The sequence below is a fragment of the Myiozetetes cayanensis genome, unplaced genomic scaffold, assembly GCF_022539395.1.
Source record: "Myiozetetes cayanensis isolate MyiCay16 unplaced genomic scaffold, myiCay2020 scf35, whole genome shotgun sequence".
Lineage (NCBI taxonomy): Eukaryota > Metazoa > Chordata > Aves > Passeriformes > Tyrannidae > Myiozetetes > Myiozetetes cayanensis.
In genome coordinates this window covers 1,709,249-1,730,393 of record NW_026087577.1, presented here as the reverse complement: position 1 = coordinate 1,730,393, position 21,145 = coordinate 1,709,249, and the positions used below count along the sequence as shown (strand labels likewise).

The 21,145-nt window shown below is 49.9% G+C and overlaps 2 protein-coding genes across 3 annotated transcripts in view; one reads left to right on the top strand and one right to left on the bottom strand.

The window, feature by feature from the left end:
- SNX11 (sorting nexin 11) overlaps positions 1-21,145 on the top strand; it is a 393,545-nt gene that overhangs the window by 94,887 nt on the left and 277,513 nt on the right. The gene's annotated exons all lie outside the window — the stretch shown is intronic.
- SKAP1 (src kinase associated phosphoprotein 1) overlaps positions 1-21,145 on the bottom strand; it is a 130,385-nt gene that overhangs the window by 88,025 nt on the left and 21,215 nt on the right. Inside the window, exon 4 of the mRNA XM_050328004.1 lies at positions 13,955-14,071. Within this exon, the coding sequence (XP_050183961.1) occupies positions 13,955-14,071 (117 nt within the window). The remainder of the gene's footprint in view (positions 1-13,954; positions 14,072-21,145) is intronic.

The following is a 21,145-nucleotide window of genomic DNA, read 5'->3' as shown; positions in this document are numbered from 1 at the left end:
GCACCCAGCAGCAGCTTCCAGCTTCCCCAGATTTTATCGTTTCTTAAATGAAAAAAAGCTCCTTTAGCCTGACAATCGACCGGCAAGCGTTAAGTTGTGGTAAGGCAGCAATTAAAAAAACCAACTCGCTCGAAATAAAGTTGGGAGGGTTTTTTCCTTTCCCTTTTCAGCTGCTTTCAGGGCTAAAAATCCCACTTTCGGGTGACTAATAATTTTCTAATCGTCGCCTTTAGTTTTTCTTCCTCCGGAACACGGCGAGGGGGAGGAAAAAAAAATAAAATCATTCACAAATTTAGTTAGTGCCATAAATTTGAACAAACCTCCAGTCAGTTTGCTGCTGAAGTGAGACGAGCGGAATTTCATACATCAGAATATAAATCCAATTCTCTTTACCTGCCAGGATTTCCTCGGAGAGCAATTCCAAGGTCACAAAGAATGGGCCAAATCCTCAGGTCTTTATTCAGTTTTATTTAGTAATTATTCTGACTTGGCCGTGAGTTTTGCCCGTGACCCCCAGCCCGTACCAGCAATGTTGAAGTAATGGTTTAATAAAGACCTCAGCGTATTAAAGGGAAAGAATATTTGGGTCAAAAGGCAACAACTGGGCCGTGAGCACGAGGGGATGTTTGTGTTACAAACGCCACGTCCAAACCCTTCCACATGTTCAAAGCAGTTCCTTTAGCCCAGGACGGGAAATTAATGATCTCCCCACTTTTCAATGACTGAAAACGAGGGAATAAAAGCATTTCAGGAGCCCTCAATTTCTCGATATGGACAAAGTGCCTTATTTTCATCGCCCCTGTCAGTTATGACAAGTGCCGAGTGGACAAACAACCAGCTCCAGTTCTGGCTCTGTATTTCTATTCACGATGATTTGAGCAGAGGCTCAACTGCCTAAAAATATATATATATATATGAGCTCCCTTTTGGGCTTGTTGGATTGGGGTTTGCTGGGTTTTTTTGTGCTGTTCCCACAGAAGGAACGATAAACTACAAAAACGAGACAGGAAGATTTCGAGGTGCTCGGAGTTCCAGCTCGTGCATTTCAAGGCTCTGCTTTGCACAAAACGGACATTTCCACTGTTCAAATAAATAAATAAATAATTAAATAAATGAAATAAAAAAGCATTTGCCCTCTCAGCACCACCCCCCCCACCTTCCTCTGCCATGATGTGCTGGAAGCCAAGCTGCAAGAAATAAGATTTACTGCAGCAAGAAGCTTTTACTGTATTTGTAGCGAGTGTTTCTTTTCTATCAGTTCCAGACTCCGGCTCGCAGCATCCCTTGAAGAACAGATGTCCTGGGGACGTGGAACCATTCATCCTAAGCACAGTTTGGGGGGTCAGTCCCGTAGGAGGCGACAGCCAAGAGGGCTCTACAATTGGCATGAGAAATCTACTTTTCTGATGAGCTGGAGAATAATATAAAAACGGAGCATTGCTGTGAGCAAAGGACGCTAATTTGCTACACTACTGGATGTGGCTGGGGAGAGGCGGCGGGGGGGAGAGGGAGGTGGGGAAGGGGGGGAGAGAGAGAGAGAGAGGGGCTGGAGGAATAAAATTCCACCCAGTTACAGACTCAGTGTTCGAACCTGCTCCCAGTTCTTCATCAGCATGAAAAATTACGACTGTGACGAGATTTTTCTCTGTCACCGGCGTAAATGTGCGATTACAGCTGTTCATATTTTCACTCTAATGAAGGGTTGCACATTTAAATGGCGAGATTTATTATATATCGTGCACCGCCTCTGCACACGCAAAAACTGTTACCCCGGCGCCTCAAACCGCCGCTTGCTTATCCTGGCGTCAATTATCGTTTTTCTCAATTTTTAAATAATAATAAATAAAATTTAAAAAAAAAAGTAAAGCCCATTTCGGCACCGGCGGGTTTGCCGGGTGGGGTGTTTTTTGGGGAGTCTGTTTTCAGGAGGAATAAAACAAAACCTCAAAAATACGAAGCGCGCGGGGAGGAAAGGGAGAAGTACGGGAAGGGGAAAGTAACGACGAGGATTCAGGGATGAAATGAAATAAAAGAGAAATCCTGCTACGAGCGGGACCGGAGAGGAACACGGAGCCCAACGCCTGCCCTTTTTTTTTTTTGCCTTTTTTTTTTTTTTTTTTCCTTCCCCCGCCGAGAAACCGGCACGAGGTTGGGTTCATAAACAGGTGAAATGATGGAGTTTATTGCAACCAGCATCAACACTGAAACTAAATAACTGCGTTGCCATCTCGGGCCGGGGCTGAAAGACGGATGGTAAACTTGACCTGCCGCTGGTACCATCCGAGTGCCATTTTTTATCGCCCTTGGCCGCCCCCCCGGCTGAGCGCGCCGGGTAAATGCCTGTGCGTGGTCAGGTCAGGCGCGGGCGCGGGTGAAACTCCGTTCACATTTGCATACAGGCGGGCTCTCACAATGAACACCCATCTGTTCCCGTCAGCGAGTACAAATCGAGTGTCACCCAACTCGGCTGCGAGCGACAGCCCGCGCGGCCATTAGGCGGAGGAACGCTCGGCTCAGGTTACGGATATGGAACCGCTGATTTGGGTTTAAATACCTGATAACTGAAGAGTTTTTCTCGCACGGGAACAAAGAGTGAACCTTGAACTGATGGCGGGAGCTCCCTGCTCAGCCCCCAGCCCTCCCTCCGTCCCGACACTCTCTATTATCCGCATAAAACCGCTGGATCTTTCGTCCTCTCCCCCCCCCGCTCCCCCCACCCCCAGCGCCGGAAAAATAAACTCCAACGGATTGAAATGTCACAAAACATCTTAAGGGCAGCCACGGCGCGGAATTGGGAGCGAAGAGCGGAGGGGTGGGATGGGGAAAGGGGGAAAAGGATCAGCGGTGTAAACAGGAGGCGAACTCTGAACTCCTCGTGCCCTTTGAGGTCATTAATATTGTTGTAATGTTGTCCCTTGAACTTCCACGAAATTCTGCCGGGGTGCAAATATTCGCAGCTCGGGTTCAGCAGAGGTGAAGCTCTGCCCTTCTCGCCCCTCCAGCCTCCCCTCATACCCCTCCAGTGCTGGTGCTGGGCACTGCTCGTGTCATCAGGGCCTGTGTCACCGTGTCCCCAAAGCCAGGGCCAGCCCCAGGGCCAGCTGGGTTGCCAAGTTCACAGCGAGCTTTACTGACCACACCAAGACATTTGGGGGCTGCCTCTTGTTCTCTACCCAATTCAGAGCCTTCCTGGGGAGCTGCTTGGCTGCTTCTCCCTGTCAAGTGGGGGCACCACTGAACTTCTGCACTTTCCTGTCAAGATGAGGTCAAATGACACTGTTTGGTGTCCCTGTCCCACAATTAGGCCACAGGGGGGGAAAAAAAAAGTAGCAAAGCTCAGCACAGCCAAATCCTCCTGCAGAGCGACCTCCAAGCACCTGTTCCGAACTCCTTGGGCCTAAATTTTGGTCCCAATTCCAAGATCACATAATGATGTTGTGAGGAAGAGCCCAGAGATCCTGACTTGTCTGATAACTATCAGCCCACCTTTCCACACCTACACGTGCAACTTAGAAACAACCTCTTGCAGCCACGACTATTTTTCCCTGTGCCCTTTTCTCCCAGAAAATCCCCTCCTGCCCTCCATCACACCAGAACACCCATCAGCATCGACAGAAGTTGCAGATTTACCAGGACAAACACAGACCATTGCAGAAGCATGAATAGGAACACATCCTTCTTCCACCAGAAACATTTACAGGGAGCCGAAATCCTATTAAATCCCCCAAAATGGGCAGTTTTCCCCACTGTCCATGGCCCAGCTGCCTTCCCCTCCCTTGAAAAGTTCCCATAAACAACGTGGGGATTTGCATATCACAGGCAAGGCCCTTCTAGGGTGTCCCTGATTTACATACAAGGTGGCTGCATGTGCAGCGCTCTCCGAAGGGAAGAATAAACCAACTAGGAAAAAAACCCATTACACAAGGTTTACCCTTCTGTTGGCTCCTAAAGAAAGAAAGCCCCATTAAAGAGCTGTCACTGGTTTAATTCCAGTTTTCCTACAGGGATATGATCCCATTCCCTTCCCCAAAAGATAAAGCAACTCGTCTGATAGAAATATTGGCTGCTTGGTGTGCGTGGGTGTTGTTGTGTGGGGTTTTTTTGTTAGGAGTGAACAGGAACTGAACCTTGAACTTCATTTACCCTTTGAACTCGTTACCTTTAAACAAAATTCCCCATGCTTTCCCTCTTCAAACAAATTTCATCACAATTACAGTCCCTTCCACTCCGCTTAAAAGATATATAATCATTGACTTGACCTAATTACCTGGTGCAGGCCTTTCTCTGCAAGGTGAAAGCCATATTGGTGTGAACAGAAGCTGACCCCTGTATTCTCGATACCCCAATTTTATTCTAATTATTGTATAGGAGGTTTTCCATCTTCCTCTGTCCTCCTCTTCCCTCCCCCCAGTTGCTATTTGGTTGCCGGCGCGTTCGGTGATGCCCTTTGGGTTGGGAGCTGCCTGGAGACAGGCTGGAAAATACATCTCCTGATGAAAAGGGTGGATTTTTTTTCAAGCTTCCCCATTCAATAGGGAACCAGGAAATTCAAGCTCTGCAAAAAGCTGCCAAGAACTGTCTCCTGTGGAAGCTCACACAGCCTGCACCCATCACCCCTCGGACCCCCACACAGGGACACCCCACATCACAGGGGAGCTTGGGGTGTTTGGGTACATGGATTAAAAGGGAACAAGAATTCTGACATATGAAGACAAAGCCAATGTTTCCTGTAACTCCAGAGCAAAGCACTGGGAACGTAAGCACAGAGAATTGGGGGCTGGGTGGCCCCACAGACCCCTCGTCCTCCAAACCCGAGCAAAGAGCCCCTGACCCGCCAGCCAAGGTCACTCAGGAGCCCAAAATCAAAGTTTGCAGTTAAATGGTATTTCCAGTTTCAACAGAGCCAGTGTGGTAAAGCCAGGACCCAGGTGCTCATCACACTGCTGGGTTCTCATCCCCAAATTCACCCTCCCAAAATGTTTGAGGGTGCTGGGGCTGACCTCACCCCTAATGTCAAATCACTTTACTCTCCTCTAACATCACCCCCACATCATCCTTTACCTGTTCTAGCTCTTCAGAGCTGGAACTTCATGCAAAACAGCTTCTGGAACTGGGGTATTGCCACAAAATATCACTGCAGTAAGAATTAAATTCTATTCCAGAATACTAGGACAAGACTGTTGCACCATCTGGCATGAAGCTGAGGTTTACTGTGGATCCCCACCTTCTCTGAGGGCAGTTTTTCCCTTACAAATAAAATTAAGTGCAACAAGAGGATGGAACTCCCCAGCAGTGCCCTTAACCTGCTGATTTCTGAGAGACAGAGAAAGCTTGAATTACAGAGGTAATCTAAGCCCATCTCCCTCTTATTCTTTAAAACCAACGAGAAAAATCTAACAAAACCAGCTCCAACATTAATAAAGAGTCCCAGCCATTGACAGGCAGGGTCACTGAGAAATGGCACCTCCATAACCTTCTCATTTGTCTTGGGCAATTGAAAAATAATTAGCAATCTCGAAAGGCTTCAATACCTAAGAGTAAACAAAGGGAAAAGGGTGACTCGAAGTCATGGTCCCGTGGCCTGGGGCAGAGCATTTGCTCATCCCCAAGGTGAGCATCTCCCACCCCCTCCATGAAAAATGAGCCACGAAGGGCAGGGGGGGGCAGGTGCGGACACTCAACCCGAGCCGCTCTTGGCATTCAAATCCCTTTCCGGGCTTCTCCCTCTTGGGTTTTTCGGTGGATTCTATTTTCTGAGCAGCACAACAAAAGGAGGAGCAGGGCTGGCAGGAGCCAGCACCGGGACGTGCAGATAGGTGGAGCACAAGGCCCGGCTGTGTGGCAGAGGCAGCACGGCCATTTGTTATGGTCTCTTGGCGAGAGAGAGAGGCCGTGCTCGGATGCCCTGGAGCTCCCACCGTAATAAATAGACACTGAAGATTAAAGGAGCAAACCCTACCACCTGCCCCAAGCCTGAACCCACGGAGTTTGCAGCCCGGGGTACCCAGGAGGGACGGGGGCTTTGCTGACAGCGCGGCCGTTCCGTGGCGGCTCCCGCAACCTCGGGGCTGGTGCGGGGCTCAGACAGCTCGGCCCCCCTGCTGACCCCTCAATTCAGGCAACACCAAGGGGGAAGGGAGGAGAACAGGGCCTGTCCCCAGCCCCGAGCCCAGCCCAGCCATCAAACCAAGGAAGCAAACCCCAAAGTCACCACGATCTGCACTATCGTCCCCCTCCTCCTCCTCCTCCCAGAGTTCTTTGATCAGGGGCAAGTTTGCATATCAAAGAAAAGCAGGAAAAGAGAATATTCAAATACAGATCCTGTCTGGCCCTACTTCCCCTTGGTGGGGCTGCATAGTTTTCCATAGTAAAAGTTTGTGTGTTTTTCAGCCAGTTCTTGCTTGGCTTTCCTGTTGGTTGGGGTGCTTTTACTAAGCAAATGAAGAGTGGCTTTGCAAGACCTTTTAAAATCAAAGTGCTTCTGATCAACTTATTCCCATTGCATTGGAAAAGAAAAGCTTATGTTTGTGTTGGTTTTTTTCCCCAACTAGATTTCTCCTAGGCTGGGTGGGAGGAGGGAAACAAACTTTATCTTGATTTAAAATAAGCAATTTCCCCCCCACACATGCACAAAATAATTGAAGCTGATGGATCTCATCTCAAAGCAGACCTGGAATTTCCACCTACAGATGAAAACGTGGCAAATTCAAATCAACCTTGGCAGAAAGCAAAGTGGAAAGCCATCCTAAGAGCAGTGTCACCACCCTGACGTCCACTAGGTGACAAGCACAGCTAAAAGTTGGCAGAGGAGGTTTCTCACCTGCCTGGGAGATGCTGCTACAGCTTGAGGGAGTCAAAATCCTGCTCTGCTCCTTGAGGGCTGTAGGGATTACTCAGGTAGCCATGGGAGCAGGGACAGGGGTCTGAGCGTGGGAAGGGGCACACAAACATACCCACTTCTTATTTTGCACTTCTGAGGTTGTGTTTCCTTCCCAGCAACCCCCATTTGCATGGAATCTTACAGGAATTGCAGCCACAAAGCTCCCAAATTTACCAAGGTCTTCCCTTCTAATCCTATTAGAGACCTGAGAAATACAGAGAGGACAATAATCCAAGGTAGCAGCAAAGTTTAGACACTCCCCCCATCCCGAGGTGAAGGTGAAAATCCAATGTCACACTCGTAAAACAACAGACCTGGAGAAAAAAAAACATCAAAAAGGGACTAAATAACTTTATGAGCACCTCAGCAATAATTGCTTTCTTAGCAACAAGCAACCTTGGGGTGTGTGAGGAGAGAATGACCTCAGGCACACACACAGTCAGCCTTTCTGAAGGTGCAACAATAGATCTGGGGGCTTTACCGAGCGTTTGATGTGGTGCCACAGCAAATCTCACCCGGGAAAAGGGGAGAAAAAAGAATTAAAAAAAAAGAAAATTAATTTCCCTCAGCTTGGAGAGAAGCAATCATCACACACACACACTGAAAGCTGGCCCAAGGGGCACAGACAAAAGTGGGTGATAAATGGCTTTGTGTTGGGGTTCTGCAGGGTGTTGATCCCTGTTTTATCTAACGAGTAAACAGCCCATTAATCCAGCGAGCAGGAAGATCCTAAATTAGGTGGTAACGCAAATATCAAGTGAAAGCGGAGGAAATAATAGTGGGGGGGACACGGAGGGGTTGGGGATATGGCTGGAATAATAAAATCAGGTTCATCCTGCCCAAGAATAAACCAGGGTGACCAAAATAAAGCGGTCCAAGAGCTCGCCCAGCACCAGGGAAAGATTCGGAGGAAAAGGGGAGGAAATAAAACTTGTGATGTTTACTGAGGATCTCAGGAACAAGCTGGTTGCACAGAGAGAGCTCTGACACTGAGAGGAAGGGAGCCAGGATAACAGGAGGCTTCTACCAACATCAGCAACAAGGAGGCTACGCCCCAAGGCTGGACCTGGCCCAAAATCTTGGCAACTCGCACCTAATCCACTGAGCACATGGAGGGCGTGCACAGGAACAGGATGGAAACCATTTCCCTCCAAGGGCAGAGGATCTCTGAACTCAGCCTGCAGCCCCTGGAGTAATCAGCTCTGCTTTGAAGGATAAGGATATAAATGAAGCTTAAGGAAGCAGGAATCAGGGTACACGTGAGAGCCAAAGGCTCTCCTGCTGATGCCCACGGCCTTTGGGGGACAGCAGAGCTCTGTCTTTTCAGGTGAGGAAGAGCAGGGAAAGCAGAGATACGAGGTATGGGGGGTGGAGAGCACCACCCCACACGTGTTTCCAGGGACTGACACCGAGCCCCTGCCTGCTCCAAACCTTCAAGGGAAGCTCATCCCCATCACACGTCCTCTCGGCACACCTCATGCATCAGGTGTTTATCAGGAACAGCAGAGTGCTCCCAGGATTTGGAAGGACTTCAGAGAGTACAACGAGCTCCAAGCCCACTAAATTTTGTCCTCCCTTGGGTTTTGTGACTTCACCCACCGCCCCCCTGAGGCATCTCTTGGCAGGCTCTCGTTGCCCCCAGTATGAGTCTGTCTCAGCACCGAGTGCCTTTGCCCCAGGAACCATCAGTTTAAAGCTAAAATAAACTTCCCATTTCTCCCCCAAATTCCATCCTTTCTGTTAATGCTTTGATCCTCTGCAAGGCCATACCAGACCATCTTCCTTTACAGCAGATGGCCAAGTTTCACTGCTAAATGCAAAACAGTTCTTTGGCCAGGGAACCTCAGCAAGGTGGTTGGGGCTCCAGGGCTTTGAGATGCTTCTCTCTGAGTGGAAGGTGTCCCTGCCCATGCCAGGGGGGTGGAATGAGATGACTTTTAAGGTCCCTTCCAACCCAAACCATTCTCTCTTCTGGACCTGAGTGAAGCCACTTGAACTCTGCAGCTCAATGAGAATTATTTCCTCCACCCCAATGGATGAATCTCACTGTAAAACCAGCTCAGTGCTCTCCCCTGCCACTCTCTGCTTTGTCCAGCCAAGGAAGACAAGGCTTCCTCCTCCAAAGGCTGCCCAGGCACCAGCAGCCTCGTTGCTGGGAAGGTGCCACTGGGAGGGCAACTGAGTTAAAAACTGCGGCTGCAGAGACACAGCCCTGGGTGATGGGATGTTGGAAGGAATTGATCTGTCTGCCAGAGCGTTTGTTCAAGCACAGGGTGAGGGTGGAGAGAGGAACAGCAGCAATTCACCAATTTCAAGCAGCAGCTCCCACTTTAACCTATGAGTGCAGGAAAAAAAATAGGGGTGAAGCTTTGTAACCAAATAAAGAGAGCTGTGAGCTCAATAACAGGCATTATCCTATGGCAAAGATTTTGTTATTGTTGAGTACTGATTCCTTTATCTCTCGGAGACAATCAACCTTCAGCCAGAGGAGTCTAACCTTAAAACCCCATAACTCAATTTTACATAGTGTTAAAGTTTGGGGGGATATTTGTCAGTGCTGGAGCTGATACAATCAGTCTGGAGGACCCCGGAACAAAGAGCGGCGGGTGAAGAGCGTGTCACCTCCACACACATTCGTTTCCTTGATGAACAAGGAGCTATTAGTTGGTGAGAAAGCATTATCAGGGTGAAGGATGATGCTGATTGTTTCAGCTGCTCTCTCCTGTGACACTGGAGGAGGAAAAGTCCCAGTGTTTGCCCGAAACCCACCGGCTCTGCCCCCACCACACCCCTCAGAACCAATCTGGACACCCCATCTCTTCCACCTGTCACATCTCTCCCAGGGTTAAACAATAAAAGTTTAACTTGTTTTAAGGAGCAGTTCATCACCTTAAAAGCCTCAAACAAAGCTACTCTGCAAGACACACACCCACCAAATGCCTTCCTGCAAAATGGCAGTGACAGAACGGCCAAGGGACACTCTCTGCTTGAGCAAACCCCACCAGCAGCCACGAGAGCTCTGGGGAGAAACCTGTTGAATAAAGTCATACTTACTCCTCACACTGCTTTCATTCCCCCTTTAAATGTCAAGAAAAACCAAAAAAATTAGGAAGAGGCCTTTCCTTCCCTCCAGTTGTCCTTTAACACATCGAGCACCTCCTGCCCTTGTTCCCACTGAAGCCCGGACACAGAACCCACCAGACATTTCATCTTGCTGCCCATGTGTCACGTGAAGGAACATCAACCCCAGACTTGCTGGAACCCAGCACCACCACTCCAAGTCTGCTTGACCCCCAAGGCACTTTGGAAAGGGTGAAATCCCATTTCCCAAATCCCAGGAGGTCCTTGGTGCCAGCCAAGGGCTCTGGGCACCTGCACACTCACAGGGCACCAAATGGATGGTCCCAAAGTGGCATCTCCTCTGCCACCCTCCTAAAATCCACTGCAATTCACCTGGAGCTGGATCACAAGCCAGCTTCCTATTTTCACATAGATTTGCTGGTTTTTAGGCCTCTTACTGAAAAAAAAGCCCAACTAACACCTCGTGGTTAAAGATCGTCCTCCAGGTACGGGAAAATAAATCTCCCCATCCGATCCCTGCGCTCACAAAGCAATACAAAGAAACTTTAATTATGCTTTTTCCCTGCTGGCAAACAGCAAAGGAGGCAGGATTTTTGCTTTAGAAAAGCTGCATTAATAAGTTATTGGCTTTTCTCTCACTTCTAAGCGATTTCAATTATAACTCCTGGCTGGGGCCCCACCGAACTGCTGTGATTTTACACCACGTGTTTCATAACATTTCTGGTTTTCTTACGAGCTCTTGCCATCAAGGAATTACTTGAGACTCTCAGCTTAAAAACCACCCCCAGGGCTGGGCAGAAACCTCTTTCCAAACCACAACCCCAGGCCTGAAACACCCAAAGACCGAATCCCAAACCTGTTATTTTGTGCGAAAGTAACTCATGGTTTAAACCCAGCGCTGGATCCTGAGGTTGACAGCCCTCAGCTGAAAATAAACCATGAAACTGCAACACATTTCAGTGTGGGGATAGGCTGGAACGAAATACTGTGGGGTCTGATCCGGTTTGGGTCAGGATTCTGTCCCAAAAGAGGGCTAAGGAGGCACCAGAGAAGATGCTCCTCGGAAATCTGGGCTGCCAGCCCCAAGTAGGGCCCATGCATCCACCAGGATCTCACCCCCTGGTCCTCCCCTCAGGCAGTGCCCATGTGTTGCTTCAACATTTTATAAAGAAAAGCTGCTTTTATGGAGTGCAGAGGAAGATGAGAGGGGAAATCAGAGAGGACAGAAACCCATCTGATCACACCCGACACCCTCGGCACAGAAACAGCCCCTCAGACCAACTCCCAAACATCTTTGCCTTTGAGCTCCACCAACCTGCAGGCTCAGAGGACTCCCCTCAGGACCTGCTCCAGGCCATGAGAAGGAACCAGGAGAAATAACTGATCCATGATTTTAACCTCTCCCTCCCTGGGCTTGTTTGGGTGATGCCCCAAAGATCAGCGAGGCAACAGAAAGGATGAAGGTTTCTCCTCTTCACCAGCATCTCACTGGTCACAGACCCCCCCCCTGCCCCAAATGTTTTCTGGGCTTGTTTCATAAGATTTAAAAGTCCATCAGCAGCAAGTTTATGATAAGTCCGTTAAAAGCAACAAAAGCCATTTCTGGACATCGGGGAGGCAGCGCTAATTGCTTCTAATGGTATTCAAAAGAAAAATGTAAAGCTTTCAGCTCCAGCACAAGAGGCATTTCCACTCCTCTGCGGGAATTCAGGGGTTTTGAGCTACACAGCCACGAAAGTCGATGGTGCTCAGCGTTTTTGAAGCAGCTTCTCAGCCTGCATTTTACTGCATGCACTTTTTTTATCCAACCTGATGTTTGGGGCAAGTGGCTCCTTCAGGGACCAGCTCAGGCTGAGCGCCCTAAAGTCGTGCTGCCCCCTCCAACATCACCCCCCGAGTGCTTCACCACCCCTATTTATCCTAGTGTGGGACATGGAGAGTGTTGGAAATCCCCGTAATTCCCACTTTTGGGGAGGGAAAAGGGTCCTGCAGCAACACTGGGGATTCGCTGCAGCTCCTGCTGCAGGAAGGGGAAATCTGCAGGAACACCCGCTTTGGAGGCCGGGGAGGGGAGAGGGGGTGGTTTGGGGGGTCAGGGTGGGTTTTTGATGTGTGGTTTTTAATAAAACCCCAGAATTCAGAGGCTCCCGCACGGGACGCGGGTGCGGCGCCAGCCGGGGCCACACGAGGGCGCTGCAGAACTCGGGAATGGCAGAGACCCCCCCAAAAACCACCCCGGGTACCCAGCGACCCCCAGCATGCACTGAACCCCCCCAAAAAGCATCCCGGGTACCCAGCGACCCCACAAAATGCACTGACACCCCCCCAACATACACTGTCACCCCCCCCAAAAACCACCCTGGGTACCCAGCGACCCTACAACATGCACTGACACCCCAAAACACCCGGGTACCCAGCGACCCCCAGCATGCACTGACACCCCCCCAAAAACCACCCCGGGTACCCAGCGACCCCCAGCATGCCCTGACACCCCCCCAAAAACCACCCCGGGGACCCACTGACCCTACAACATGCACTGACACCCCCCAGCATGCACTGACACCCCCCAAAAAACCACCCAGGGCACCCACCGACCCTACAACATGCACTGACACCCCCCAACATGCACTGACACCCCTCCAAACATACACTGAACCCACCCCAGAAACCCCCTGTGTACCCACAGATAACCCCACCAGAGATCCCTCCTTGTACCCCCACCCCCCCCAGCGCCGCTCCCCACACATTTCCATAAAGCAAAGGGAAATTTGGCTGAAGGATTTGATTTTAAGACACTCAGAATTTACATATTTAAAAACAACAAAAAAAAAGAAGAAGAAAAAAACCAGCAGGGAAGTGGACGAGCTGTGAGTACGTTTGGCCAAAATTCCCTGCTGGCATGATGGAAAAATCTTGGAAGTCGAGGCAAGGTTTCTTACCCCAGAGCCCCTCCCTAACAGAGCCTGCAAAGTTGCTGTCAGTGAGAGTTATGCCCCCCTTCCACGTGCAACATAACACAAAATACATTGTCTTTTATGGGATGGGGCAGCCACAGCTTCTCTAGGAAATTCATCCTAGCCCCTCCCCACCCTCACAGGGAAGAATTCCTCCCTAGTATCCCATCTAAATCCACCCTCCTGCAGCTCAGCTCCTGCCCCTCAGGACGCTGGTATTGACCTCCTGCTTCAGCAAAAATGAGCAGATTAAGGGACCTCCCACTTTCCAAGACAAAACCAGTCTTGCCAAGACTTCCAGCGGCCAAGCCGAGCTGGAAGCGTCTCCTAAGGAATACTGATGGTTATCACAGCCCTCAGGACTTCCACCGTGCCTCCCAGCCCTGAGCAAACATTGGCTCCCTAATCACTCATTAGGGACAAGCTGGTGGAGCCAGGCCATGGCTCATTGAGTAAAGCCATCCCCAACCCACTCCATCCCTCCTGCTCCCTCCAGGGACAGCCTGCAAGCTCCTCTGACTCCCACAGCAAGGCCAGAGCGTGGAAAGCCCGTCCCAAATTCCCACTGGATGCCTCTCCCTGCCTCCAGACTGGCCTGTTTGTTTGGGACTGTCATCCCACCCCGAGACCTGCTCCCCTTGAGCCTGGACCTGATAAAGCTGGGAAAGCCAGGAAGGTGGGAGAGGCAGCGTTTAACAGCACGGGGGGGTTGCAGGGAAGTTCTTGTTGGTGGGAAAAGGCCACAGGAATGATCAGGAAATGCTGGACACCAGTTCTGTCACTGACAATCCAAAATAGACCAACCAACCCCAGATTGCACAGAGGTGATCAAGAAACACATGTAAACATCAAAAATATTCAATTCAGGATCGTCACAACGTTCCATGGTCATCGACAAAGCACTGTACCAGTCACCAAACAAACCCCCAAAACCCCAAATCCACTACAAGATGGATGCAAGACAAGGAAATCCTGAGAGATCACACTCAGCTTTTCATCTTCTCCACTCAGAGAACTTCAAGAGCCATCAGTGACTTACCATCATCCTGGAGGTCTGATGGAAGGGAAGCCTCAGATGTCATGGAAGGGGCCAAATTGCAGCTCTGGTTTTCATCAGAGCTGTCCTGTCCAAAGCCAAGATCATGTTGATCCTCCCCTAGAAAGAGAAGAGAGCCTGATTTTAGTGGACATGTTCTTAAACCCAAATATTACTGCCTCCATTGTGCTTCCTCCTGGTTCCCACTGAAGTTCTCTACAAAATCCCAGAACACTCTTGTGGGGTTTAAGGGATTTAAGGGCAGATCCACCATTTAGGGCCAAGGCAGTGCATTCCTGCTGCCAGAACACTCATGCAGGCTCCACACCTGGAAGGCACACAAGGAAGAAGCTGAAAATACCAGTTTTGGGGCCAAACTATCAGAAGTGCATCCAACTCCTTGTTCTTACTCTCAGTAAATAACCCCTACATAAATCATCCCCGTGTAAAACACAGGACTATGCCACCTGCTCCACTAGAATGAATAATCTTCCTGTATTTTAAGAGAAAGCTTTGAGATCCTTCATTGAAGAGTGACAGGGATAAAGAGATTGACTCTGTGCCAGGCAGTCACACACAAATTAACAAAGCCCCCACATCTGGGTGTGGAGACAGGAGCTGTTACATCCCCAGACTTGATGGGGCATTGAATTTTTGCTGGGGAATTTGCAAGTGATATTGGATTTTGTGCAGAAGGCACTTAGGCACTACAGTGACAGATGTTAATAGCAAATTTTAATAGAAATGGAGCACGGCCTACCTGTAAAGGAAAATACCACTCACCCTCAGCTAAGTGAAAAGGGGTCTTTCAAGCTGATATTTCCTGAACACACAGAGCCCAGACTGCTGATAGCAGAGGTAAAGACAGCTGCTTACTCATTCAACACACACCAAATAGCAAGAAAAGGGACTTTTCAGCTGATGTTAATTGTGTTCAAACACTAAACCCAAGTTTTATCTCAGCAAACAGAGGAGTTTAAATCAAGCACTGATGAAAGGGCACCAGGGCCTGGCAGGGAGGTTCCAACCCTCTCCCCCTCCAAGAACCCCAGTGGAGATGGTGTTAAAGCCTCAGCTGCAGAAAGACATGACACAATATTTGGGATGTGGTTTGTTTTTAACAGCCCAGGTTGCAACCTGAAGCTCCCTGAGACCCCCAGGCTTGTGCATCAAGGGCACATTTTCAAGAAAACTTCCAGTTCTTCATCAAAAGGAACAATCTGGCTGTGAGGAACATCATGCACAAGATTGTCCTCCCCCAGATGAGCTCATTAAAGCACAAGTCACACCGGGTGCCAGACACCGGGAGAGCCTCGTTGATACCAAAACCCAAAGGTCTTGAAAATCTGACGGAAGATTCGACTTTGGGATTTACCAAAGGCCTTTGGGGGTCAATGACACAACACAGGGGTCCCTGGCAGCCCACCCCTGAAGCCATTAAGCTTTCCTGACAGGGGAAGAGCCCAAGCAGCAATAAAATCCTTTCCCAGCTCTATTCCCACTCGCTTCCAGCAGCCTCAGGGTGGAACATCAGATTCCGGAGAAAAAAGGAAATTCAGAAGATAACTCCTCTCCTTTGGGGAGGTGCCATCATGCAGCACCATCTGCATTGCTGACTCCTCATGCCAAGAAGAGAGCTGAAGGTGCCTGGCCCAAAAGGGCAGGCTCTGATCCCTCCTCCCACGGGCTCAACCCTCAGCAGAGATCCTGCTGCAGGAATCACCCATCCACGGATTCATTCTCAGCCGTGAAAACCAAGCAAAGCACGTCCCTCTGTGCTGCAAGAAACCAAAAGTCACACAGGCACCTCCACGAGGGAACAAATAACCAATTAGGGGTTAAAAAGCAGAGACAAAGCCCTGCTCTGCTGAGCAGGCTCTGAGCACATCCCCGAGCGCTCCACTGACCGCCCGACCTTGGCCGAGTCCTGCCGCTGCTTTGCTCAGCTGTGTGTGACAAGGAGATGTTTCTTCCCCGTTTCACTCCTATAAAAAGGCTCCAATAAAAAGCTGCTACCACAGGGAAACGGGGAGTTGGTTCCGAGGAGGAGCCTGCCCGTGCTGAGCGGCAGCGACGGGGACGCACCAGCACCATCAGACACCTTCCACCAGCCCTGAAAAGAACGTGCTCTCCCAGCCCTAGCACACTGTGTAAAGTCGTTTTTCCAGAGCAGCACGGAGCTAACAGGTGGTCCCTTCTAACGAGATACAGGTGCAGGATTATGGGGATAACGAGCAGACTGTTCCCTGGCCCGGCACAGGCAGCGCCCGGCTCGGGCACCCGTGCGTGGCTGCACTAAACCACTTGGAACAGGAACAAGGGCCCCAATCAGCAAAGTTCCTTGCAGGAATAAGTCACCGGCGTTAACAGCAGCAGAAGCTGTTCCACACATCAGCCCTGGAGCCCCAGGTCTCTGCCCTGGCAGAGCAATTCCCACGCACGGAATATCGCACGCCATCAACGTGCTCGTCCTTGTCCCTGGGCAGGAGGGCAAACGGGGGGCTCATGAGCTCATGCAAGATCCCATCATCCACCCAAGTATAATTCAGCTGGAAAATCATCAGATATAAAAAGCTCCCCAGCCAGGGAGCACTCCAAGCACAGCGAGACCCAGGACCGTGAGAGTTGCTGCTGCACAAATCAGCACAAAGGTGTTTGGTTTCTTTCAGCACCAGGGATATTTTCAAACACCACCTATTGCTTCAAGTGACAAACCAGAAATCAAACAAACAAACAAACAAACCTCTGCTGCTTAAAACTAATCCTATGGCTTTCCCATTTGGATTTGCATTACAAGAACTTCTTGGTGCTTTAATCCACTTCTCCATAAAGTTTATGGAGCAGCAACAGCCAGTTGAGTCCAAGCAGAAAAAATAACCAACAACTTGTCAGGGGCCAAGCTATTGTTCTGATGAAGAAAAAACTCATTAGCTTTTAATGAAAACACAGGGAATAAAAACCAAATAGGCAGAGAACCCTGGCAAATAATTACCCTGCACCTGACGCAGTGCTGCTCCATCTTCCTACTCGAATCCTCGGCAAAATTCCCCGACTTGTCGCTCTTTGGAGCACAAACAAAACCAAGATTGACTCTAAGGGAAAGAGCAAGAGGTTTCTTGGGCTTAAACCTCATCCAGGGGCTCCCCTGGCACTGTTTGCTGAGCAAGGAGAACAAGCAGGACCCACAGGAGACGGGGTCACCACGAGACTCTTTACGAGGGCACGGAGTGCCAGGACAAGGGGGAATGGCTTCCCACTGACAGAGGGCAGGGATAGATGGGATATTGGGAAATTCAGGGAGAAATCCTTCCCTGGGAGGTGGAGAGGCCCTGGCACAGGTTTTCCAGGGAAGCTGTGGCTGCCCCAGCCCTGGGAGTGTCCAAGGCCAGGAACCTGGGCTAGTGGAAGGTGTCATTGGATGGGCTTTAAGGTCCCTTCCAAACCAAACCATTCCAAGATTCCATGATCAGGCAACACACTGCTGCTGCTTCTCCACAACCTCAGAGCACCCACCCTGCTCTCTGCAATTCAGGGAATAATTCCGAGGAAGGGGTGGGGTGAAAAGGAAAAAAAAAGCTGAATTAATGCATCCAGGCACACACAGGAAGAGAAACAATTTAAACAGGTGAAAGGGCTTTGTCAGAGAAAAAAAATTCATCTCCAGCAGCTTGTTAAGGGAACTGCAATTAAGCTCAGCTTGCATTCAGGGAAGGTCTTTATCCAGGTACCCAGAGTTTCATTAAGCATCTTTTTAGAGCATCAGAAAAATCAATACCAGGCGAGTTCCATTTACACTTTTTATGATGAGCTTGCTCGTGCCAAAGCGGAAGGAAAATCCCCAACTCCAGTTAATATTCAAGGAAACAAAGTTCCTGCTTTCAAGTAATGACTCCTCAGTATCACGCTACAAATAAAGGTCTCTGATCCAAATCCCATCTGCCTTCATGCTTGACAGTGTTAATATCTCTAGATTTTCAGGGACTAATTTAGCAGTAATGCATTTCCCAAAGCAGAAGCTGTAAAAGTATTATCAATACTCTGGTTTAATGTCCCTTCCTTACAATCACTCGCTGAAATTATGGAGAATCACACGGAAACACATCAACAGAGACGCACCCACACAGTCAGCACCACTCACATGTAAATATATTATAGTTTAGCTCTTGTAATGTAGTTAAAGCTCTGTCAACGTTGCTGTTATAAATTATATACCTTTTTAAACACATTTATGTGCTCGAAAATGTGTGATGTTTCTCCTTTTTTTTTTTTTTTTCCTTGAATGCCTTAAAGGCTTCGACGGCTCCCGAGCGCCCATTTGGATCTGTGTGGTTAAACCCCTGTGATTAATATGGGAAAGAGCTCAGGGTTTGGTGCATGCAGATTTTCTGCACCTTCTTCACGCAGATTACTGCCTTCCTTCCAAGTGCCAGGGCCTGGAGAATGTCATGTTTGCCTCAAAACGCCCTGTTCTCTATTGCACATCACCGTGAAGCAACATCCACGTGTTGCCATCCATCCCTCCTGCCCAGGCTGGACCAACAGGGTTATAAACAGCAAACCCCGAAGATTCTCTAGGTGCAGATCTCAGAGGGTCTATCCTGCCTAATAAATATATATATAAATTTTTTTGGATGTGGGAACCACGCACAGAAGGACGATAACTCGTTCCCTGGCTCAGGAGGCAGGCGAGGCCACGGTGAGAGCAGGACCCGGCTCTGCTCAGCCGTGTTTCACCAGCGGGACGGGTCTCCCTCCCGGCTCCAGGGTCAAAAGCAAAGGGAGGGACCTCCCCGCACGCAGGAGGAGCCGATTTATCATTGTTTTAGAAACGTCGACCCAAACAGGGCTTGGCTGCCTGACAAGTGAATCCGCTCCAAGCCTCATTTTCTCCACTCAGTATCCAGTTTTTGCTAATTACACGCAGTAAAGCAAATTAATGGTCCACTAAAAACGCCACTTATGTTCAAAAGCGAGCGGAAAGCGGGAAGTTCTTTGGCAGCAGGGCTGGTTTTGCTGCAGTGCTGGGGAGGATGGGGCTTGCAATGATCCCCAGTGCCCAGCAGGTCGGGCTGCAGCGCAGCAGCAGCCGGGGATGCGCTGCCAGCACAGCCCAAACCCCCCACCCTTTTCCCGGGCACAGAAAGGCCACAAACTTCCTGGGATTAATAAAATCCACCAAGCACAGACCCGGGTCACACCAACAGCAGGCTTCCTAAAGCGTGGAGAGGGGAAAACTGCAACTTCTGGGGTGCAAAACCTCTTGTCAAGGGGGGGAAAATAAAACCAAAGTCCTGTGATGAGCCCAAAATGCAGAATATGCTGAGCTGGGAGGGACCCACATGGAGTCCAACTCTTAGCCCTGCACAGGGCACCCCCAAGAGCCCCACCATGTGCCTGAGAGCACATTTTATTCCACTAATATGTGAAGAGCTGAAGTTCTGTGACTCTCAGCCCAGAAGGAACAAACCCAAAGGCAATTGAGAAACTCAGAGCAAGGCTGGGGTTAAATTATTTCCTCTCCCTGTCACGTGGCAGAGCAACTTCAGAGTTCCACAAAACAGTAAATAACCTGGAAGCTATTAATTCACAGACCTTTAATCTGATATGCAGATATTCAAATGCCCTCCTGTAACTGATTCTGGGGGTGTTTTTAAAAAGGAAAAAAAAAACAGGCAACAACAGAAAGCCCAAGCCCTACTAACACCCCACAAATGGCATTCAAGAAGTTTCCAACTTGCAAGGCTGGTCTGAGAAAAAGACTTTGGCAGGGCTGCTGTGTCAGACAGCAAAGCTCATCCTCGTGCATCCAAATAACTCAGAGGTCGGGGGGCCTCAACATCCCCCAACTGCAGGCAGAGAAGCTGCTGAGCTCACCCAGACTCTCCCCTTTGCTCTGGATTTTCTATCCCCCAAGCTGAGCTTTCCCTCTCCAGTTTTCTCTCGCTCTTCTCGCTGTGGGTTTTGCTCCCTCCCTCCCTCCCCCTCTGACTTCCCCCCTCCAGTTCCTCTCCCTTCCCAACTCTTGGCACCCTTTCAGCAAAGGCACTGCAGATCCTGCCTCTCAAGTGGGCAGCAGCTCCCCAGAACAGCTGCCTGCCAGGGGGAGCACAGCACAGCTCAGCCTTGCCTGGGGCCAGCCTGAAACCCGGCCTGGCACAGGATTCCCACGGGATGTAAACAAGTAAACAAGATTTATCCTTTCTCTGCTGACCCAGTAACACATCAGGGCAACACAAAACCCGTCCAGCACGAGCGAAACCAGCCCAAAAACTACCAACAGTTGGTATTTCTGGCTGTTAATAAATTATTCCTCTTGGAAGGGAAGGGGATGGGGAGGCTGAGGAACGTCACAAACCCACACTTTGGTTCATCTACGGAGGCAGAAAAGCAGCAAAGCTGCCTGTGAAGCTATGCAATAATTGACAAACAGTCCTGCAAATGCAGCCTGGGAGCTAAAAAAAGAAGATGTCAACATCATCAGCCCCAAGGAGGAGACTCGAGGCCAGCCAGTTCTGGGTTAGGTCCGTGGCAGTGTCGGGAGGGTCAGCGGGTTTTCTGTCCTGGAACCCCCACGAGAGGACCAGGAGCCAACAGGAGGAAGCCCCGAGGGAGCTGGAGCTGGGCGAGCACATTCCAGTGACAAGACACAAGGAGGCTGTCTTGCCCACATCTGCAGCGATTTCCACCCTTAGAGGAGAAATCCGGGAATGCTGAGCCGGAGCACGGCCCTCCAGAGGCACTCCGGGGGTGTTCGGGATAAGGCAGGGGCTGGTTTGACAGGTGTGCCCCGGGGTGGGGCCCCAGCAAAGGGCACAGGGATTCCTGGGCAGGTGATCTGGGAGAGGTTCCTGCCCTACAAAGCAGAATCACTGTGGGGAGAGGGAGGAGAGACTCAAAACTCCCGAGCTGGAGACTCAGGAGCAGGGGCTGAGGGCTCAGATTCCCCAGTGAGGCTCAAAGGTTACAACACATCGCCCCTTGACAGCCTCCAAAACACCTTAGTGGCTAAAATAGAGGATTTACATCATTTTCCCCTATTTTTGGACTCTGTCACCACTGCTCATGGATACCACCACCTCTTTCCTCCTCTATCCCCATGGGGGACAATGTCTTGAAGGTTCTGATCTGCCTGAGCACAGAGCAACACTTGGGCTGCACAACCATCCCAGAATATCAGAATAACCCCTGAGATTT